We start from the raw sequence: 22,066 nt of genomic DNA on the forward strand, positions 1-22,066 counted from the left end.
ACATATAAGCCCCTTGGTAGTATATTCAATTTTAAGAACATGTTTACGCCCCACCCAAGAGATACAGAGGGGCAAACTTGATAGTTCTTCATAGATCTGGTTTTGGGTGCTGACCAATTAGCCTCTCTTCATTCGGTTAGTTTTGCTCCAGCCCAGTCATCAAATTAAATGTGATTCCATTTCAACAGTGAAATGGACTGTAGTCTAGGCACCTTTTGTGGCGGGATCGTCATTTTAAGAATCACAGATTTTAGCTTTTTGGCTTCAAAGCCAGACACTCCCACAAACTGGTCAATCTTCTCACGTTCTGCTGACAGGAGCACTCTGGGCCCATAAAAGAAAGGAACACATCATCAGCAAGGAGAGACAGATTGTGCGCTTTTCTAGTAAATGGGATTCCTCTAATCTTGGTCTGGGCCCTGATCTTTAGGGCCAGTGATTCCACCACCAGGGCAAACAGAAGGGGAGTGAGTGTGTAACCCTTTATAGTGCCCCCTTGGAGGGAAAACTGGGAAACCTCTGTCCATTCACCTGCATTGTCACTGTTAGCCACTTGTACCTCATTAGGATCCACTCCTTAAAATTCTTTCACCCAGTCCTATCTTGTCCAGGGCTGCTCCAGAAACTCTCAGTTTACCCGAACTATTGATATCTCTGTATCTAGTGATTATAGTATAGCCAGTAGTTTCATTCTGTCAACTGTCTCCACCAGGTGGGCCAGTCCCCTAATGATGTCACTCCCTGTATATGTTTAATAAAAGCCAACCTGATCAGGGTATATCAAGATCAGCATCAGGTTCTCCAATCTATTAGTCAGAACTTGTGTGAATATTTTTGCATCTGTGTTTATATAGGTCTGTAAGAGGCACCCTCCTCAAGGCTCTTTCTGGGCTTGGGTATGAGGTTTATATCTTCCTCACACATTGTAGAGGTTAAGTGCAAGCGACATATGAAAGTATTAAAGAGGGCCGCTAGTGACCTACTCAGCTGGGGAAGAATGTATTGTAGAAGGATACTGGGAACAGTCCTGTCTTGGGGTTTGTTTGGGGAGGGGGTAGTTTACAGGCCTTCTCAGACTTCAGTCATATCTAGGGGCTCTTTGAGGAGTCTCTGATTCCCCTCCAAAGGGGCGTGTGTCCTTAGATAAGCCCAGATATCATACAATCAATCCATGCCACTATTGTAGAGGGCTTTTAAAAAGTCTCTTAATGTTACTTAGCTGTTCACAAACTGCCCGAGATCCATCTTGTCTCCTAACTCTAGCAATATGTGTTTTGCGGTTTGAAAGCACAACTTTCTAGAGAGTAAGATGCACATTTTGTCTCTCTTTTCTTTTAAACTGGTCCCAACCTCAGGAGAGGGGTTGCTTCTCTATTTATCTTAAACTTTGGCCCATTATAATTGCCAGGCCATGTCAAGTTTTCAGTGAGTTAAGTATCTGGAGTCTCCAGGTACATGAGTTCTGCTGTGAGGGTGTTTTCAGGTATCCTCTCCTTGCTTGTGATGCCGGCCATCATACTGATGGCCAACACATTGTTGCTTCGAAAACATGGTGGGAAGGTATCTGAGGTCATGTTAGCCTTAAGTACTCCTTTCCCCCCCCAAATGTTTGTATTAAACACTTATATAACCAATTAGACCAGCCGCGGTCCATGCAGGTAACAGCGGTGGGGCTGTGTAAGGTGGAATTTCGAGGGACGATGCAGAGGGAAAATTAATTATTTATTTAATTTTCCCTCATCATCGTCCCTCGAAATCCCCCTTTACCCAGCCCCACCGCTGTTACCTGCACGGACCGCAGCTGAATTACATAAGACAGAATCAACCATCAGACACCCTCCCAGGGTGCTGCAGCGGGTGTTTGTCACAGGAGTGCATAACCACAATCATGGACTCAAAGTGACATGTTTCAAAACATCAAGAAATTAATTTAACCCGTGACCGCTTCAAACTTCTCTTAGTGAACTGAGTCTCAGAAGGTGCTCACTTGCAATCTCAAATACCTTTTTCATGGACCCCCACTTCCCTCCTAGGACATCTTTAAATAAGCACAATCGGAGATCGATATGTAAGTGATGGACGCCTCTGATAGGAAAAGAAGAAAATATGTGATATAAATATTTAATTAAAAATATGAGACATGCACATGGGAGTGTAATGATTAATCCATAACACTGGGATAGAGACAACTCAATGGATCCATCATCTTCAAATCTGTCACTCCGCTGTTTACTCTTCCAGAAATAGCCCCTGTGGTGGAGAGTGATTTATGGGTACTACTGAGTTTGGGATCTCGTGTCAAGTGAAAGTCTCCCCCCACCCCCAGTTGCCCCTATACAACAGCAAATAGACCATGCAGGACTACAAGTAAGAATGATTATTGAGCTGTGTGTAGATTTTAGACATTTATGAAAACAGAGGTCTTATTATGAAACCTTGGTTGGGCTCTGATATAGCACACCCTTGTATCTCTCTTAACCCTAAGCCCCTCCCCTTCTACATGCCCGTTTACAAAACACTGCACAACCTGCTGTTTGTGGATCAATAGCGGCCCAGGTCTGCAGGAAAGCAACATCTGTATCATGCTGCCTCGCTAGCATAACACATATTTGTTGCCTTTTACCTGGAGAAATTAAACTTTTTACATTACGAGATAATAACTTGAATGGAAACCTGACAGTGGGCTTTTGTAACTCCTGCAGTGTTATGCCTCGTCTCAATTCCACCAACTTTACACCCACAGTTTTGAGACAGTCTAGGGCCAAACACCAATCCAATCTCCACAACCAACCTCAGAAGTGGACACTAACTACCATATGGCAAAATACTGAGCAAAGCAAAAAAGCAAAACCAAAATGTAAATGGAGAATTCTTGAATTAATCTCAGCTACTAGTAATTGTTTTTGATCACTTTGTCATGACAGAATGGGAGGTACCACGTGGAAATCAGCCATCATCCTGCTCTCATTTTACCTTTTTGGCTTTTCTCCCCAAAATTAAAATGTATTTCGAAGAGTAAGGTGAAGCTGTTAAGAGTCCTCATGAATTCTTCAGAATAGAAGAAAAGTTCATCACAGCCCTATGCACGACAAAAGCCATCACTCACATGCATACACTTAACAACACTCTTGGCACCTGCTTTACTTACAAAGTTCAGAAAATGAGACCCACCATTACCATCCACACATCTGTCCTGCCATCCTACCACAGCAATGATCTACAGTGGCTTCTCATTTATACCACCTAGTACAACAGAAATCCTCATACCTCAACAACCATTCGCCATAAGCTTCTCATTCCCTCTCCCAACCCAACAAAAATATTGTCATTACTAAAATGCCTCTAGTCTAACAAAGACTTAGGTAACCCATGCCCATCTGCTATTGTCTGTGCACACACATGGCCTATCACAATAACTACCTTCATACATAGCTGCCTCAAAGTGGGTCATGCCCCTGCTGCCTTTCAACATGCTAATATGTAGGTTTGCCCCCACTGTGAGGAAAGCGGAAATGTTTTCATGCTTCCTCCATCACTCCTGTTAGCAGAAGAGTTTCTTCTTGTCACACGCCTCAGGCGGTCTCATTCTTCACTCTACCGTTTTTATTTTTGAGACATAGTCTCCAGCTAGGCCAGGTTGCTACCTTTGTACTGATGAAGTCCGTACCAAAATTCTGTCTTTTAGGGTCGAAACGTTGACCAATACTCCTCAACCACGCGCTTATTTGCTGAAAGGACCAAAACAACTATGCGATGACGAGATTTTATATTATCATATATTGAAATTTCTGCCTGTTGGTTGCGCTTTTGTTTCTGTGTTATGCCCACTGTACTGTACTGTACTGTATTTACTTAAAAATAATTTCACTTGAGTTCACTTGCACTACGCAGTCACATGTAGCACACTGTTACCTGTTGAAATTGTCAGATGAGTATTTTATAATATGATTCATCCAATCGTTGCATTTTAATAACTTTTTCATATTCGTTTACCTAGCATTTCTTGCTAGTAGGAACTGCTATGCCTACCCATCGGATAGATCCATGTAAATAATTGTCTTTTGGACACTTTCTATAATAATGACTTGAACACCATGTGTCAGAATTACTAAAAGCTTGCGTGGCTCTGTATGGTTTAGTAAAGCTAAGGTAACACAAGGCAGCGCATTTCGCTTCCATGCGTTACATTGCAGCAGGGAGGTGTTCCATGGGTGGAGTGTAGGTGTTCTCATGCATGCATCCATCCATGGATTGTGGCACATTTCCAGATTTACAAAGAGTTGTAAACCTAGGAAAGCATCAAAATGGTACCAGACCCAGGTATAACAAGGAGAAATATCTTTATTTCTCCTCGCTAATTCCTTTTTCCATGCATTCTGCATCACACATAGTAAAAGGTAAATGCCTTTAAGGATTGTCCTTTGTGGAGGAAGGTGTCCCTTCCTGCACAAAAGCAATCCTGGTCATAACGCAGGCACTCTTGCACCATGGTGCAAGGGACTCTGGATTGGCGCTAAGCAGCACACAATGCGCCAGCGCAAGGAGGCAGCAGAAATGCACCATATATTTGTAAATGGGGAGCATTTCTGATGTCTCCCTTTCACAAATGCAGCGCAGCAAGTTGCCTTGCTGCACTGCATTGCGCGAAATGTTAGTAAATCTTCCCTCATGTGTTAACCCTAGCCTAAAAAAATCCAACCTAGATGCAGCAGAATTAAACCACTGATGCTTCAAAGCTGGCCTCTCATGGAACTCACATATTCAGGAAACGTGTTATTACTAACCCCAGTTGCAGTTTAAAGCTAGCCAACCTCCAGGCAGCCCCATACTGGTCTCATACACAACCAGTCACAGAAGCAGCTCCAGTTACCATTTGGAATCACATAATAGGAAGAGTAGATGATAGATGCAACTGCATATTGATCTTCCTACAGCTTTTGCTGCCTCTGACGTGGTGAACTTCAAATTCTCACTCCTCCACCTCCTGCCAGTGGCCACTATCTCAATGGAGTACTTAAGTGATTCAAAAACTCAATTTTGGACCAGAGTCAAAGAATAACAATAGGCGATCGATCCTTCCTGGTGCATCGATTCACCAGTGTAGTGCCTCAAAGCTCCCCTTCGTCATCGCATCCTTTCAACATTTCTGATCAATCCCTCAGTGTGGTGCAATTAGAATGATAGTGCAGTATTGTGATGTCGTAGGGTCCTGATGTGCGATCTGAGAGTCATGGTGAGTCGCGACATTGGAGTGGTCGCGGTGGCAATATGGTATAGGGAAGTGGTAGTGAAGTGTGGGATGGGATGGGTAGTAGCACTATGAGGTTAGAGCAATGTTTTTGCATAGTAGGGCTGAGTACACTGGTGATGTTGTGGTGGCTTAGGGGTGATAATGGAAAGGTGTTCGACAGGTACTGTGATTATATGGAATGTCAATACAGTGCTGGGATTCGAATGCAGAATTATGCCTGATGGTTTAGTGCTTAAGTTAGTCGTTTGGTACTTGGTGATAGTGTAGAGGTGATAGTGCTGTACTGATGTTTGATATTTCTGATTTAGAGGGGTGATGCAGTGCTAAGCGGTAGTATCATGATGAGGACATTTTTGGTAGGTGTTAGTGCAATGACAAACAAAGATAGTGTGGCAACACGAAGTGATCGTGTGGTGGTGGAGGAGTGGCATTACAGTACTGCAGTAATAGGATGGTTAGTAGTCTCATTCCAGTGACACAGCAACAATGGAGACTCATGAACAGAATTGCTGTCACATTGATGTTAGTCCCAGTACCTGACCCCAACATGGCTGAGAGAACTAGACTGCGACTTATGTGTGGTGCGTGTGCATATGGCGTAGCCGCCAATCACAGCAATCAGAAAGCTACACTGTAATAGACCAGTGACAAATCATAAAAGCTTTGCTGACCAGATGACTTCTCCTAATGCTCTAGAAGAAGTATTCACTCTATAGGAGGTACAATGTGGCTCGCTAGACCAAAAAATGCAGGCACTTGAAGGGCTTACAGTTCATAAACAACCAACAATGGTTTTCTGCCTGGCCCCTTTCCTGTGTGTGTAACTGAGTGGTTGGCTCGCATGATTATAAGGAGTTAAAATGTTCTACTTGGTGTGCATACTGTTGTTTAGAGTTGGGCCAGAGGGGGCGTGGTTTCGCGCCGCGACAAGATGGCGGCAGACCCGTGAGCTCCGCTCGTACGCGGAGGTTTTATCTCGGCAGCAGCCTGTATTCTGGCACATGAGGACCCCCCAGGATGATTTCGAAGCGCTGAAGGGTTGGAGCGGCGATTGTGGCCGTCCTGACCCTGGATTCTGCCTTCTTTAACCCGGGGACTGTTTTCTCTACAATAATTGCGAGCGGCAGCCGCCATTTTGTGCGGACTGCTCGTGCCTTGATGCATCTCCTGAGGTAAACCGGCGTTCTGATAATGAACGCGCGGCAACGTTTTTTTCTTCTTTCTTTTTGCATTACAAATAAGAAATGACTATTGCATGATACCTCCTAATACAGCTGATGGTAATTATGATCATCTCCTCATCACTGCATGTCCAAGCTGCAGCATGTTTCTCGCAATAGTATTTTCAGGGGTATTGCCAGCTGCGCTACTTTCTCTTCTTCCTGGCTCTTTGCCCTATTTTTAGTATGTGCTTATACTTCCAAGCCTCTTGGTGAGTTTTTGCTTGATTTTTTTTCTCTTTTTTCTCTCAACTGACACGCTGTTTAGCTCATGAGGGCATGCTATTGCCAGAGTGCTGACGAAAGGTGGCACTAGTTACTTGCACATACTATCTCTTTTTTCTTTTTGTTTTTGTGCATTTGGTTTCCGAAGATTAATTCAAAAGGATTTTTCATTTTTGTGGCGGATGGCCAGACGGAAGTCCTTATTGAGAATCACCTCTCGACCTTCTTATCATTCCAAGATGGCTAGCGAAGTTTCACATGTGGCTAGAGCTGTCTCGTCTGGTACCAAACCCAAGAGAGCCAAGAATGACCCTCCTTCACCCATTTTATCCTCTCAAAATCCTGTTTTAGACACTATTTTGGATGAAGTTCGGGGTCTTAAATCTTTCATGGCTACTACTAACGAGAAGCTCCAATTAATTGAAGATCTCTGGATTACTATGGAAGCCAAGGTGTTCGACATGGAACAACGCATTAGTGATGTTCAGGACATTTCTACTAAAATTCCACTTTTGGAACAAGAAATTCATCGTCTCAAACTTCACACTGAGGATCTTGAAAATCGCAATAGGCGCAATAATCTGCGCCTTTATGGTCTACCAGAAAATATTGAGGGCCCGGATCTGCTTCTTTTTCTGAAGAAATTTTTGTCTGAACTCTTAGGCATTGCCCCTGACCCTGCATTAAATATTCATCGTGCTCATCGGCTTGGTCGTTTTCAACCTAATGCTTCTAAACCAGAGGTATTATCATGCTGTTTCTGGAGTTTACTGACCTAATGCGAGTCCTCTCAGCTGCCAAATCAAAACGTCATCTTACTTGGTCGGGTCACAACATCTTTATTTCACAAGACTTATCGAAATCTACAAATGCACGAAGAAAAGAATTTCTGGCACTTCGTCCTCAAATGAGACAGTTGAATATTCGCTATGGCATCCTCCATCCATGTTTGTGTAAAATCACGCATGATGGCTCCACACGTTCTTTTGATGACCCTCTTAAACTGAAATTGTTTCTTCAAAACCTCTCATCACTTCCTGCAGCTGGCTCTTCCTCTGTTCCTTAATGTCCTCTTCTTCTTTTGCTCTTTCTTCAAATATGGCTGTGTAGTAATGTTTTTATTTTTTGCCTTGGTCTTAGCCGTCCGGTCTATCGTTGGTGCTGTTACGCCCCATGCATCTGTTTCTGTTATTGTCTTTTAGGTCTGGATTTCTTTCCTTGATCTATCTTTTTTTTCTGTCCTTGCTTTCTTTCTTTGCTTTGTTGTTTTATCCCCTCGTTTGCAATTTTACTTACCTGGTGTTAGACCGTTTACTGCTTATGTCCTTTGGAATTGTGTATTATGTTACCGTTTCTGTCCCGTATTCTGATCAATTATGGTGTTTCTTTTTTTCTAGCTGTTTTCCTGAAGTGTCTCACCTCCTTCCATATTGTACCCCACCGTTCCTCCAGTATGTGTAAGTTTGTTACATGGAATGTTCGTGGTCTAGGCAACCCCGTCAAACGTCAGAAGGTACTTTCTCATTTATCCAAACTAAATTCTCAAATATCTTTCATTCAAGAAACTCATTGTAATGAAGAAGAATCTCTTAAGTTGAAAAGACAATGGGTTGGTCAAGTTGTACACTCTCCTGCCTCTAGTAAGAAAGGGTGTGTTGCTATATTTTTTCACAAATCGTTGTCTGTGCAAATTGTCTCTACGCAACATGATGATGATGGAAGATGGGTAATGGCCAAGGTTGTGGTACAGGGCAAGGATTTGATCTTATTGAATATTTATGGTCCGGTTAAACCTGACCCCAAATTTTGGCATGATATTAAGGTTCTACTTTCCACCTTTGATTGTCCCAACATTATTATCGCTGGTGACTTTAACCAATGGATTGACCCCTTTTCTGATAGACAATCTAAGTCCAAATTCCAACCAGACAAGTCTCACAAGGCTTTTCAATCGGCCATTACCTCTCGTCCTCTATTTGATGTTTGGAAAACATGCAACCCGGACTCTCTTGAATTCACGTTTTTTTCCAATGTACATCTTACGAGGTCCAGGATTGATTATATTTTAGTTAGCAAATCCCTACTTCCGTCTATTCAATCCTCGGCGATTGGGTCCATTTTTATTTCTGATCATGCACCTGTCCTTACTGTTTTGGATCTCTCGTTAAACCTTCAAAAATCTAGTCGTTGGAAGCTTAATAATGCTCTATTATCAGACACTACTTTCATTTCAGAAGCCACTGCCTTTGTCAAAGAGTTTTTCATGTTTAATAATCCTTTAGCAACCTCTGTTTCTAATAATTGGGATGCTTTTAAGGCCTCCTTTCGGGCATTTACCATTTCTTATGTGTCTAAGAAAAAGAAAATTGTTCGGAACAAGTATCTAGCTTCTCTTCAAAAGCTTAAATTATTAGAGCATAATTATTATACCTCCAATTCACCCTCGGCTCTGCTTGAGCTCATTAAAGCTAAATCTGAACTTAATAAACTTGCGACTGTGGAAGCCTGTAATATTCTTCTCAAAATTAAGTCTAAATATCATGGGGGCCAAAATAAAGCTGGCAAGATGTTAGCCAATTATTTAAAGATCAAATCTGCACGTAAAAACATTGGCCCCATTTTAGACAAATCTACTAACCGGTTAATGTCCTCAGACAACGACATTGCAAATATCTTTCATGACTATTATGAGGCCCTATACTCTGATGACACCAATCCTTCCAATCAAAATTTAGATATCTTCTTTTCTGGCCTTCCTTCTCCCCCTTCCTTACCTAGTGAATTTGATTCATTGGAGGTTGTGGTTACTGCCCAAGAGATTATTGATGCCATTAAATCCTTAAAAAAATCTAAGGCCCCTGGACCAGATGGCTTTTCGGTCGGGTTTTACTCTACCTTTACCTCGCTTTTTGTCCCTAAGCTGCTGACACTGTTTAATTCCTTTATTAATGATGCAAAGGCCTCTGGCTCCTTTATGGACGCTCTAATAATTATCATTCCCAAACCTGACAAAGATCATTCCTTGTGCAAAAATTATCGCCCTATTTCATTAATTAACTATGACTGTAAGATATTTGCAAAGATTCTTGCAAGTCGTCTTGAGAGTCTTCTTCCATTATTGGTTAAGACTGATCAAGTTGGCTTTATTAAGGGTAGATTAGCAGCAGATAATGCTCGAATGTTTGCTAATATTATATCTCATGCAAAAAAAATTTAATCTCCCCTTGCAGCACTGTCTCTTGATGCCGAAAAGGCATTTGATCGTATTAATTGGCAATTTATGTTTAGATCTCTCCAATGGTTTGGTTTTGGTCCATCCTTCATTTCATATGTTAAACTATTGTACTCTTGTCCTCGAGCCAGTATTTTTGTAAATAATCGCTTTTCTAAATCTTTTTCTTTGTCTCGTGTACCACACGCCAGGGATGTCCTCTCTCCCCTTTGTTATTTGTCCTGTGTCTCGAACCCTTCCTTGAGCGTATTCGGGTCAATCCTCATATATCTGGCTTTACACATAACTCATTAGAAATCAAATTGTCCGCATATGCTGATGATATATTGGTGTATATGGCTAATCCAATTACATCCCTTCCCCCCTTCATGGATGAGGTTCGGTTATACTCCAGCATTTCTGGTTATAAGTTGAATCTCTCTAAGACAGAAGTTTTACCCCTGAATTTGTTATGTTATCAATATATGTTTAATGATACTAATTTTACATGGTGCCCCACGAAAATTAAATACCTTGGAGTTTGGTTTTCCACGTCCCTATCTGCCACAATTAAATTTACATTTGCTGCATTAATCACTAAAATACAATCTTTGCTTCTTATCTGGTCCCATTATACCTTTCCTGGTGGGGTAGATTAGACACTATAAAAATGATGATTGTACCTCATGTCCTTTATATATTGTCTATGTTGCCTGTTCGCATTCCCATCTCCTACCTGTCACAAATTAATTCCATTTGTGTAAAATTTTTATGGAATAAGAAACACCCACGTATTTCCCTTCTCAGACTTAAACGCCCTAAGACTGAAGGTGGAGTACGTTTTCCTGATTTTAAGGCTTATCACTCAGCTTTTATGATTAAACAGTCTTTTGCTCTATCCTTTGACTTTGCTGATACTCCTGTACCACGGTGGATTGTTTTTGAGCGTTCCTCTTTAAAGGATTTTTCTTTTCAGAATGTGCTTTACATGTCTAATTGTTCTTTCATCTCTACTAACCCTATTATAAAATATTCCCAAAATGTATTATACAATACATTTACTAAAGGTTTAACTCCTTTTCAATGCTTCCTATCTTCCACTATCTGGTATAACAAATTTCTTCGATACAAGGGCAAATCTTTTTATTACAAACACTGGAAGGAGAAGGGCATTATTTTTGTTCATCAATTAATTTTTCAACACTCTGTTATTCCCTTCCTGGATTTGCAAATACGATTCCAATTACCTGACACCTCTCTTACCGAGAATCTTTTAGTCTCAGCTGCTATACAAACATAGTTAGCCTCTTTTGACTCTTCTACACCCGCACCATCCCTTACCCCCCCAACACCATTATACAGTCTATTTTCTTTGCATAAACCTAAAGCCGCTCTTGTCTATAAACTATTGTTGTCACATATAACCGAGAGATCTAAGTCCTCTTCTGAGCTCGCTTGGGAAGTAGATTTATCTCTTAAGTTACTATAGATGTTTGGGATAAATTATGGTCAAAGTTATTTAAAGTCTCGGCGGCTGCCCGCATAACTCAATCCTTGTATTTTTTTTATAATAGAGCTGTTATTACTCCTGTTTGTATATCCAAGTTTTCGCCGTCAGCGTCCCCACTTTGCTGGTCTTGTTCTGAACATACTGGCACTTTGAAACATCTCCTTTATGACTGTTCTAATGTGTTGACTTTTTGGAAATCAGTTTGGTCAAAATGTATGATCATTTTTTATTGTAATCTAAGTTTGTCATTTCATAATTTTTTTTAGGTTCTTCATCACCTGATTTGGATGATTCCACGTCTGTCTCTTTATTGTTTGATCTTTTTATTGCATTAGCCTTTAAAGTCATTTTATGTTCCTGGAAAGACAATTCGAAAATATCTTCATTAATGTGGTGGAATTTTATTTGCGATGAACTTCGGATTGCCAGTGTCTCCTCTTCTGTCATTTCCCAAAAAATTAAATCTGATCTTCTCTGGCTACCTTTTACATCTTATCTCTCCTCACATGTTCCTCTTCCTTAACTTGGTTCTTTTTTCTGATATCTTATATGGTCTAAGGACATTTGCTATTCTCTGATTCGTATTTTATAATTTGTGTTCTCTATTGCTTTAATTTTTTCTCTCCTTTTACTTTTCTCCCTTTTCTCTCTTTAGTTCTTTTTTCTTTTCTTCTTTTCCGCTATTGTTTGTTCATTCTATGGGTTTTCTCTTTGTATATTGCTCTCATTAACTGGTTTACTATCAACTGTAAGTACGATTTTGGTTTCTTATTTGATTATATTCCTTTTGTATTTTTTGTGTTTTACCTCTTCTAAAAACTCAATAAAAATTTCTTAAACAAAAAAAAAAGAGTTGGGCCAGAGTTGAGTGGCCCCTAGAGAAAGAGCTTACAGCATCTTAGCTTCCGTTGGATGAAATAGTATCCTCAAAACATGTGGGGTCAGTATGACTCTGCCTCAAACGAGGAAGACACACCTGGCAACCTGTTATCTGACATTTTTCTGCTCTGCTGCACAGAGAAGTGTTACATTGATACAGCACACCTTCCCTCCAGACCCACAGATGTCTCCAGTGTGAGGAAGTGGAAGTGAGAGTGTAGGAAATAAGGATCTGCTTCTTATGGTTACCCCCACTTTTTGCTCCCACTGTTTTGACTAATCTGGTTGGGATCCTGCTATTCAGGACCCCAGCCCATCTGCTTTATCCTCTAAATTGATATGCATTTACTTTGGTGCAACTCCAGATTGGATACTGGGGTGCCCTTATCAGTCCCTAGTATATGGTACCCATGTACCCAGGGAATGGGTACCCAAGAGGCCCCCCATGGGCTGAAGCATGTATTATGCCACCTATGAGAGGTAATGCAAAATGGAACCTCAGGTCTGCTACTGCAGCCTGTGTAAGCTGGTGCTTGCACGACTTACGAGAGATATAGGTTCACTATATCTATATATATAACTACACTTAAAACCTTATAAGACACCCCTAAAGCAGGCCTTAACAATCCTGAAGGCAGGGTGATGGGTATTACGTGAGAGGGTGATCCAGCATGAGCAAGGCCCCTCTGAAGGCTTCAGAGACCATTCTTCGGGGCTGTACGGGATACGGCCAGCACATATAGGTAGAGGTGCATTATAACCTCACGGTGAATGCTATCTCGAAAACAACTGCAACGAAGTAAGTTGTGTTTGGTGTCAAACACCTTGAATCATACCTCCACACTAGTAACTGGTGTGGGAGGTATGATTCCTCCCCTCAGAACCGAGGTTCTGGGGGTACCTAAGTCTACCAGTACCAACTTTCTCGAGCCTTACAGCACAAAATGGAAGCTGCCAGCCACAGACACGAGTCTGCCCTCCTGCTGCTGAGCCAAGCTCACGCAGAGGAAGGTCAGACAATAGGTATCCTGTCACAGGGAGGTGTGACCACCTCCAAGACTGGATTTAGTGTATTGGGGCTGGGTGGGTGCACAGTTCTGGGAGCCATTTGCTCCTGCTCTGGCGCGAAACTGGACAAAGGACATAGGTGTAGCCACCCCTCTGTCCTGTCCCTCCCCTAAAAGGGTCCCTGGAATCTTTCCAACCCTTTCCCATGGGTATAAAATGGGTTACCTGGCTACAGGACATTGGAATTTACGTGGACATGATTCTGCAAGAATATACCACTACACGCTGGACCTCCCTTGGGCTCGACTTCATCTTCCCTTGCTGTCCCGAGTCTCATCACTGTCCATGATCCATACAGGCTCTGTGCTGGACCCTGTGGACCTCCAAGAAAACAGAAGAATCTCCCTTGGGGTGAAGGAGTCACTCCCCTGCAAACGCAGGCACTGAAACTCATCTGACCAGTTTGCTGCTCCAGAGCTCCTGCAGACTCCGAAGTCACCAGCAACACAGGAGGTGGGTTTCTGAAGGTCTCTGAGGTTGAGCTGCCCTCTCACTGAGTTTGAGGTGGATATCCCTCGTGGGGACCGTACACCCGTACTCCTGTGCACCGCTTTCATTTGCAGCTGCACATGCTTGTTGTCGTACAACAATTCCGTGCATTGGGCCATTTGTAGCTCTGACCCAAGTGCATCTTTTCTGAGAAGGACTCCGGCATCCTTGCACTCTGTGCCCTGCTAGCTTGTATCCTGTGAAACCGCCTGCGGTCCCCTTGCGACTCCTGTGCCTTTGGCCTGTGGGTCCACTTGAGGGTCAACTTTGCTTATTTGGGCTCCCCAGGTTGCTCCAGGCCTGCCCTGACTCCCCTTGCCTTGGTGATTCCCCTGGTCCTTGCTGGGCCAGATCAACACCGAATTTGACCATCTACATTGTTTGCCGCTGCCAAGGCTTGTTGGTGCTCCCGCCGGACACTCGACACCCATGTTCACATCATTCAAGCCCTTGCCATACTAAACAATTTTGAATGATTAAAGTTTAAGATACAGGAGCACCAAAGGCAGCTGAAGGCTCGAGCTGCTGGCATCTGTCAAATACTACCACAAAAAGCTTAAACATGCATTGGTAAATCCATTTCTTTTTTAAATTGAATCTAGTTTTTATAGTCTGGCAATGGCACTTTACCTACAGCTCAATGTCTAACCAGTCCATTCTCCCAATTATAAGAAAGACACAGGCGTGACTTGGTGATTATTTAGTGAACTATTGCATATTAAAATAAGATATATGCACATAGAGCATTAACTGTAGCTTTGACTACCGGATATTCATAATCATGAAAACTCCCCTTTCACCGCTGTATTCTTTCTTTATCAGTCAAAGCAACACACAGCAAAGTGAACTAAAGATAGATTGGATTGATCTCACCCACAGGCTACCTCTTGCCTAAAATTCCAGTCCAAACCACCGGTCTTAGGATCTTCATCATTCTTTTGGGTGAAATTCGATTATTTCCTCTGTAACATAACATGTGTATTTGTAAAGCGCACATTCATAACTTGACGCTGAATAAAAGATGTTCATTGGCATCGAACTCAATGGCACTCATTTTATCAACCTCAGAAGGATGAAAGGCTGAGTGGACCTGCTGGGATTTGAACCAGGGACGATGAGGTTGAACAGAGGTCCTTACAGGAGGAAGCATTAGTCCACTAAGCCACCAGACCCAAGTAACCTAAACACGGCCTTAATTCTATTTCTCTGCCTTTTCCTCCTTGTGCTCTTTCTATGTGCACCTATCTGGCTAGATAGTGAACTCCAGCTCTGCCGAGTAAGAGAATTGGGAGGGAACAAAGGGCAGAAGAGAAACAGAGAGGAAAAGACAGTGGTTAAGCGAGAGAGGTGAAGTAGAGGAAGAGGGGTAGGCATATACATGAGGTAGAGAGATAGGTGAGGTAAGGAGAGACGCAGGGTAAATAGAGAAAGGCTAGGGATTCAGAAAAGAAAGTGAGGTAGAATGAGAGAGAGGCACATACAAAGGAAGACATATATAGGTAAAGTTGTAGAGTGAGGTAGAAAGTTTGAATGAGCTAGAGCTAGGAATAAGAAAATGCTGAGAGAGGGGGTGGTGTATACAAAGGGCGAGGGAGGAAGAGGTAAGGTAGAAGGAGGGGGGATTTAGAGGCAGTAGAGGCAGAGTGAGGTAGAGAGATGAGGTGGTGAGAGAAGTACAGAGAGATACACGGTAGTCAGGAGTGAGATAGCAAGAGCAGCAAAATAGGAAGGGGTATAGAAAGGCAGTTTAGAGAAAGACTATTGACCCAGAATAAAAGATATATAGAGCGAGTGAAGGGTAGACAGAGACGAGGTGCTGAAAGAAAGAAGGTGAAGTAGGGAGACAGAAGGCCGGTTTAGACAGAGAGGAGAGGTAGAGGTAGAAAGATGCATAAGGAGAGAGAGGAAGAATGAGAGGTTAGCTAGAAATATAGAAGGGGTGGCAGAGAAAGGCAAGATAGACAAAAGACATGAGGGAATGATAGAGAAAACGAGGTAAGGACAGAGGTAAAGGTACAAGTAGCGATAGAGAAGAGGTAACAAGAGAGGAGTAATGTAGTGAGAGAGGTGAGGTAGAGGGAACAGATGCATCTGTAACTAAACTGGTGCTCACATAAAGCGCCCTGATACCTGATCTCTCAGGTCTAGTTCACGCTAGATAAAACTCTAAAAAATAAATTTAAAAAAAAGATTTAGACAGCGAGTGAGCGGAGGTGAGGAGATGAGGTAATGATGAAATGGAGAAGTAAGTTGAGAGGTTCGGTAGAGAGAGAGAGAGATAGAGAGAGAGAGAGAGAGAGAGAGAGAGAGTGTTTGGGTAGAGAGAAATGAGGTAGTGAAAGATGTGAAGTATAGCGAAACGTTGGGTAAATAGGTGAGGTACAGAGAGGTGAAGCAGAGAGAGGACTCAAAGAGAGGTAGACGAGGTGAGGTTTTTAATGATGGGGAGTAAGAAAGGTTAAGTAAATAGGGAGATGGAATTGATAGGAGGGTGGTGGAGAGGAAGAGGGTGAATGCATGGAGGGGGGAGGGAAAAGAGCCATGAAGTTCATGGGTAGTTTTCATTTGTGCAGCAGGTGCAATGGCCTCAGGGCCCAGTGGTATGAGGGGCCCACTGAGCCTGAATGCTGCTTTATTTTACTACACATTGAGTAGTCATGGCCCAGTCCCTTTACTTGCACTGGGGCTAATAGCACACTAACTACGCCACTGTGAAGTGTTGAGAGGGGGCTGATGTAGAGAGAGAAGAGAGGCAGAGAGACATGGTAAACAGGGGGATGTAGCAATAGGCTCAGAGAGTAGTGAAGAGTTAAGTAAGAGCATGAAAGTGAGGTTAACAGAGGTGGGGTACATAGAGGAGTATTGTAAGAGTGAGGTAGACATAGGCAAAGTATTAAGAGTTGAAATAGCTAAAAGGGGTAGATTGTAGATCTGTAAAGAGAAAGAGAGAGAGAGAGAGAGAGAAGTAAAAGACGAGTGGTGAGGTGGAAAATGTGAGGTGAAGTAAGTAGAGTAACATGAAATAGAAAAATAATTTGTAAACATAATTGCCAACAACTCCCTGAGAGCACAAGAGTTAAGTTTGGGCAAGCAGGGCATGCATTCTAAGATTCTATGTAGTGACCATGCCCAGCTGTTATTGTAGATAGGAATCTGGGGACAGATTTATCAAAATGTCACACAACCCAGACCAGTAAGACACCTTGCTGCGCTGCGCTGTGTGACAGGGAGAAGCAGGAATGTGGCATATTTAACATTATACGGTGCATTCCTGTCCTCTTCTTGAGCTGGCACACTATGTGCTGCATAGCGCCAATGCAGGCACCCTTGGGTGCATGCGTTGCAGGCAGGATTGTTTTTGTGCAGGAAGGGACCTTTTTGTGCACAAAAACAATCCTCTGAGGCTTTTTCCTCTTTTATGCTCTTTTACGAGTGCACACATAGAAAGAGGAAAAAACGAGGAGAAATAAACATATTTCTCCTTATTACTCCTTTCCTGGGAAGATGAAGCATTTTGATGCATTCCCAGGTCTACTACTCATGGTAAATCTGGGGATGCGCTAAAATCCATGAATGGATGCGTGGGAGCACTCATGCTCTACCCATGGAACGCCTCCCTGGGGTGGAGTAATGCAAGGCAGGGACTTGCACTGCCTTGCATTACCCCTGATTTGCCATGCAGGGCCGCGCAATGTGGCCTAGCGTGCTTGGTAAATCTCATTCTAGGCTTTGCATCGTCCTGCGTCCCCTTGTGTGTTGTAAAGGTGACACAAAACCTTTGCTAAATCTGGGCCCTGCTTTTTTATGCTCGCTCTCATCATGGTGGGACTTCTGGGACATCCTGATCACTTTTGGAAGGTGGTGACCGCTGGCAGATGCCCACTTTGTCCGTGGCCTGAAGCGGCTCTCGATTTGTCCACAATTAACTTATTCAAGAAAATACAGATAAAGACAAGTGAGAATGTAGATTTTGGGCACAAAGCTGAAGCCATTGGTGAAGTCTTGGAAATATAATCCCGGTGATATAATTTTAAAAAAAATCGGCGGTGGGGGACAAAGGCTGAAAAACGGTTAAGAAAGAAATACATGGGAGGAGCCAAGATGGCGACCGGGACGGCAGCGTAGACCCCCGGCTCCGTGAGCCTCCGCATCCCGCACGGATATCCTGCCTGAGATCCTCACTTGTGCTACGTGGTCGTGTTTCTGAAGGAGAGGGGCTCCCGACTGTGTGACTCCGAGGTTTCTAGCCGTGCTATCGCCGGAGAAAACTGCATCTGAACTTTGCGGCCTGTGCGGCCCTGGAGCCGGGACATCGAGTGGACGCCGTGGCCGGGTGGCAGTGCGACAACAGCGGCCGGTGGTGACTGGGTGGAGTCGGCCCACCGGAGCGGTGCCAAACTCGGCCTCCATTTCGGCGTGGTCACTTCTACTGCCCGGTGTGGCTGACCGAGTGCATGACCGGGGGTGCAAATCTTAGATCCTCCGGTGACTGCCCCTGCCTTGCTGGTGAGCTGCCCGGCCGCCGCCCGTATCCTGCCCCGATCATTGCGGGCCGCCCCCGGATTTCCACGGGAGCTGGTCCGTGGTGGGGACGACTGTTGCCCGTGACCACGGATAGTTTTTTGCCTGCCCCCGGAACCCGGTCACCCGCGACGGGGTCATCGTGACGCTTGCCCTGGGGTCCCGGCCCCGGTGAGGGTCGGGCATACTTGGCGGCCATCTTGGGTCGATGAAGCCTACCATCCTGTCCGCTGGGCCGCAGCGGGCCTGTGAGCGTACGATTTTTGGGAGTGTGGCGGCGAGATCACAGAGAGCTGAGCTGGGGTACGGCGACCTCCTCGAGGCTCTTGGTACTCTTCACTCCTCCTTGGTTCATGGTTTCGTGATCTTGGGGAGTAAGCTCGATGGTGGGGCGTCGGAGTTGGGGCAGTGGCGGCCCGCCTGTCCGCACGAACACGGAGTCTACCCACACTGTGCGCAGGAGGACGCTGTGGCGGCCCCCCCTGAGGTTAGTACACGACTGGACGCCCCGGCCAGTAGGCTACAGTGTGTTCGACCTTCTGAGGGCCTGATCTGTCCCGGAGGCGTTGGACCTGAGTGGGATGTGGTGGCCTCATCCCGTGCATGCCCTCCTGTGACCCAGAGACAACTCCGGCAACTAATGTCTCTTTTGGCTGCTTCTGCCTTCCTGAACCTTGCGTGCAGTGCAGATCCTAGGGCAGCACTTGGAAGCCTGTTTCCTCACGCGGCGGACTGTGTTGATGCTCAGAGACTTCCACCCCACCTGTGTACATCGCTTCTCTGTCGTTGTTGGATATTCCTCTGCCTAGGAACATTGGGTATGGTGCTGGGTCGAGGGGTTGGCATGGGCAGAATTCCACTGAGTGGTCAGGGATGAGGCTGACCCCTCGGGGGTGGTCGCGTAGTGGACGGGCGGGCTTGGGGTGGTGTGCTCTCCTGACATGGCTACTGGCACAATAGACGCATAATGCTCCCCATCGTGGTTTGAGAAGATTGTTTTTGTGCTGTTCCTTGTTCACTTTAGGGGAACCTTACCGTGCGGGAGGGAGAAGCCGGGGGTCTGTTATGAAGGCCCTCCTCCAGTTTATAAATACTTTCTCTACCCCCCCGTCTGGTGGGGGTCCTTTCCTACTTCTTTTTCCCTATTCTCCTACATTTCGGGTCTGGTTCCAGGGCGACAGGCACACTGCTGGGGGGGGGGCCGTACTCATCTGCAGAGGTGCAGGGTGGGGGGTTGGGGGAGGGGACTCTGTATTCCTTTATCTTTTTCCATGGCCTCCTTTTTCTTCTCTGATTCTTTTTGTCTTTCTTTTTCTGGGATCAGCGTGATACACCTCCTTTTGCCATGCCTCGTTGCCGTTCCATGTGTTCACAACTTCTGGGGTGTTCTTGGGGAGTTCTGGCAGGGGACTGTGGGCGCAGCTGTAGACTATGTTTTTCTTCATCCTGATGTTCTTGTGTTTGCGCCATTGACCGAATAGATTGCTGTAAATCGCTGACGTTCATTACTCTGCATATCCGTGATCGTTGTTTTAAAATTGCTTGTCACCTGATCCTTCTGCCTTGTTTCATCATAAAATGAAAACCTTTTTCTCCGGGTGCCCTACTTATGCTGTTCACAGTATTAGTTGTACGATTTTGCTCCCTGAAGTGCTGCCTGTGTTTATACTTGTCGTTATTGCTCTGATTGCTTAGCGGCCGGCCCCGGGGGGTTGTAGGCCCATACTTGTGCTTATTGAACTGTCAATAAAGGTTTTAAAAAAAAAAAAAAAAAGAAAGAAATACATGTATATGTTGATATGCCTCATCAATCAATTTATAAACGTAAAAGGCTGCTTACTAAAACTAATAATATTGTGAAAAATGCACTACTATCACTGCTAGGAGTACTCAGTGCAGTAAATGTAAGCATCCAGGAATGTCATTTCCACTCTTACTACACGTGAGTATTATCTCGACAGCTAACTAGTTAGTAAAATACATGTCAATTTTCTCTGTTAATATTATTTAAAACATTTATCACGAACAATGTTGTCACAATGCATAACATTCAACATGTATTCTCACCCAAGGCAATGAAGTGCAAAGTAATAACAGCAACAAACCTAAAACTGCATGAACTATAATAGCTTACTAAAAAAATATAGTAAAATAATCATAAATATACATGACAACTATCTGTAAAAGGTAAAGTAAAAGGACTGCATGTATATTACCCTTCTGGTTTGGGGGGCAAGACTCTGTGCCACAATCGGGGTTTTCCTGACCTGTTTCTGCCTCTTGAGTACCATTCACCTCTTCTTCAGGACGCCGAGCATCCATCGCTAGATAGCTGTACCGGTGAAGCAGACAGGAACTGCGAGGCAGAAGACAACACAACCAATGCGCGTGCCCCGTTCCAATGGGTGTTCAGCCTGCTAGCCTCCGATTTCGCTGCTTCCCCCTTGTTTTATAGCTCGCCACCTAACGCGGACGACACCTGCTCCCGATCACGTTGAGCGGCAGAAGCCCCTGCATTTCCTAAATACCTGCGGGCTTTTCTCTAGTAGTCACAGTGCCTGTGACTGTGGTTGTCGGTGGGGGCGTACGGTGGGCACAGGGGAGTCGGGCATGTTTTTCTCGCCGCTGTAATTAATAGCGCTCCACGGCAGTACCTGCCAAATGTATTCTGGGGATGAAATATGGGCGTATATTCATTTACAATATTTACAAGACAGATGGTCAGTCCTCCCTTCTGAGGCGCGTCGTGGCGTGTGTATCTGTATTCCTGCTGGGCTCTCATTCACACGTACGACGCGTGTTTGTATGAGGCCATCCTTACCTTACATGCCGTCTTCATAGCGGTTATCTGGCAGCGAGCGCCTATACCGTGTGTCGGGGCAGTACAAGTGTGCGACGACAGAGGTTTCTGTCAGAAGTCTGACGCAACTGCCTTCTTACAGAAATATCGTAGGTGCATCTCGGGTGATCCGGGAGTAGACACGAGCCGGCGGCCCAGCCAACTTCCAATTAGCCGAGTGGTAACAGCTACTTAAAAAAAAAAGTCATCATGCACTTACTTAACCTCCTTGGCCGACAGGCTGTTTGTTTTTGCACTTCGACGGATATTTCTGTTTTTACTTCCCCCGAAATGAGAGTTTTCTATTGGAATAAATAAAGGCACGTTTGCGCCGCAGGGACGTCACTTTTTTGAGTTCCGGTGGCGCAGTGTGCCATGGCACATTTATAAGGCCATTTAAAGCCACTTTAGGTATACATTTGTGGCCCTTTCACGCACAACACTGCGTTCCCACACAACACCCATGGGACCTGACACATTCCCAGATTGATGAGAAATCGTTCGTAAAACTGGGAATGCGTCAGAAACACTAAAGGAGGAGAAATGTTTTAATTTTTCCTCCTGCTTTCCTTTTTCTATGTGTACTGCAAACACATAGAACAAGCATTGGCATAGCCAATAGGTCTTGCTTTTGGGACCTTATAAGTATTTAATTATGCAGTACAATATCCTTGGTGCAACATCAACTGTTGCATAGCTAAACACTTATAAGGTCCCAAAGAAGAGACCTATTGGCTATGCCAATGTTTGTTCTGGTCTGTGGTGAATGTGTAATCTTGCACGCCTGGCATTTGAAGATAGTTGAACTTGATCACCTGGGAGGAGCTCAACTATGGCGCTTATGTATGGTAAC

At 44.2% G+C, this 22,066-nt stretch overlaps 1 protein-coding gene across 2 annotated transcripts in view; it reads right to left on the reverse strand.

The window, feature by feature from the left end:
* The window catches only part of LOC146805461 (protein-lysine methyltransferase METTL21C-like), a 126,254-nt gene extending 105,302 nt beyond the window's left edge, over positions 1 to 20,952 (reverse strand). The window contains exon 1 of one of the 2 annotated variants that reach the window (XM_085622693.1): positions 20,642 to 20,952. In XM_085622693.1, coding sequence (XP_085478819.1) covers positions 20,642 to 20,696 — 55 coding nt within the window. In that variant the 5' untranslated portion in view covers positions 20,697 to 20,952. Of the gene's footprint in view, positions 1 to 20,590 lie in introns of both variants that reach the window. The other variant, XM_085622692.1, reaches the window with a different exon arrangement.
* Between the last annotated feature and the right edge of the window lie 1,114 nt (positions 20,953 to 22,066).

The sequence above is a fragment of the Triturus cristatus genome, chromosome 8, assembly GCF_964204655.1.
Source record: "Triturus cristatus chromosome 8, aTriCri1.1, whole genome shotgun sequence".
NCBI classification, from domain to species: Eukaryota; Metazoa; Chordata; class Amphibia; order Caudata; family Salamandridae; genus Triturus; species Triturus cristatus.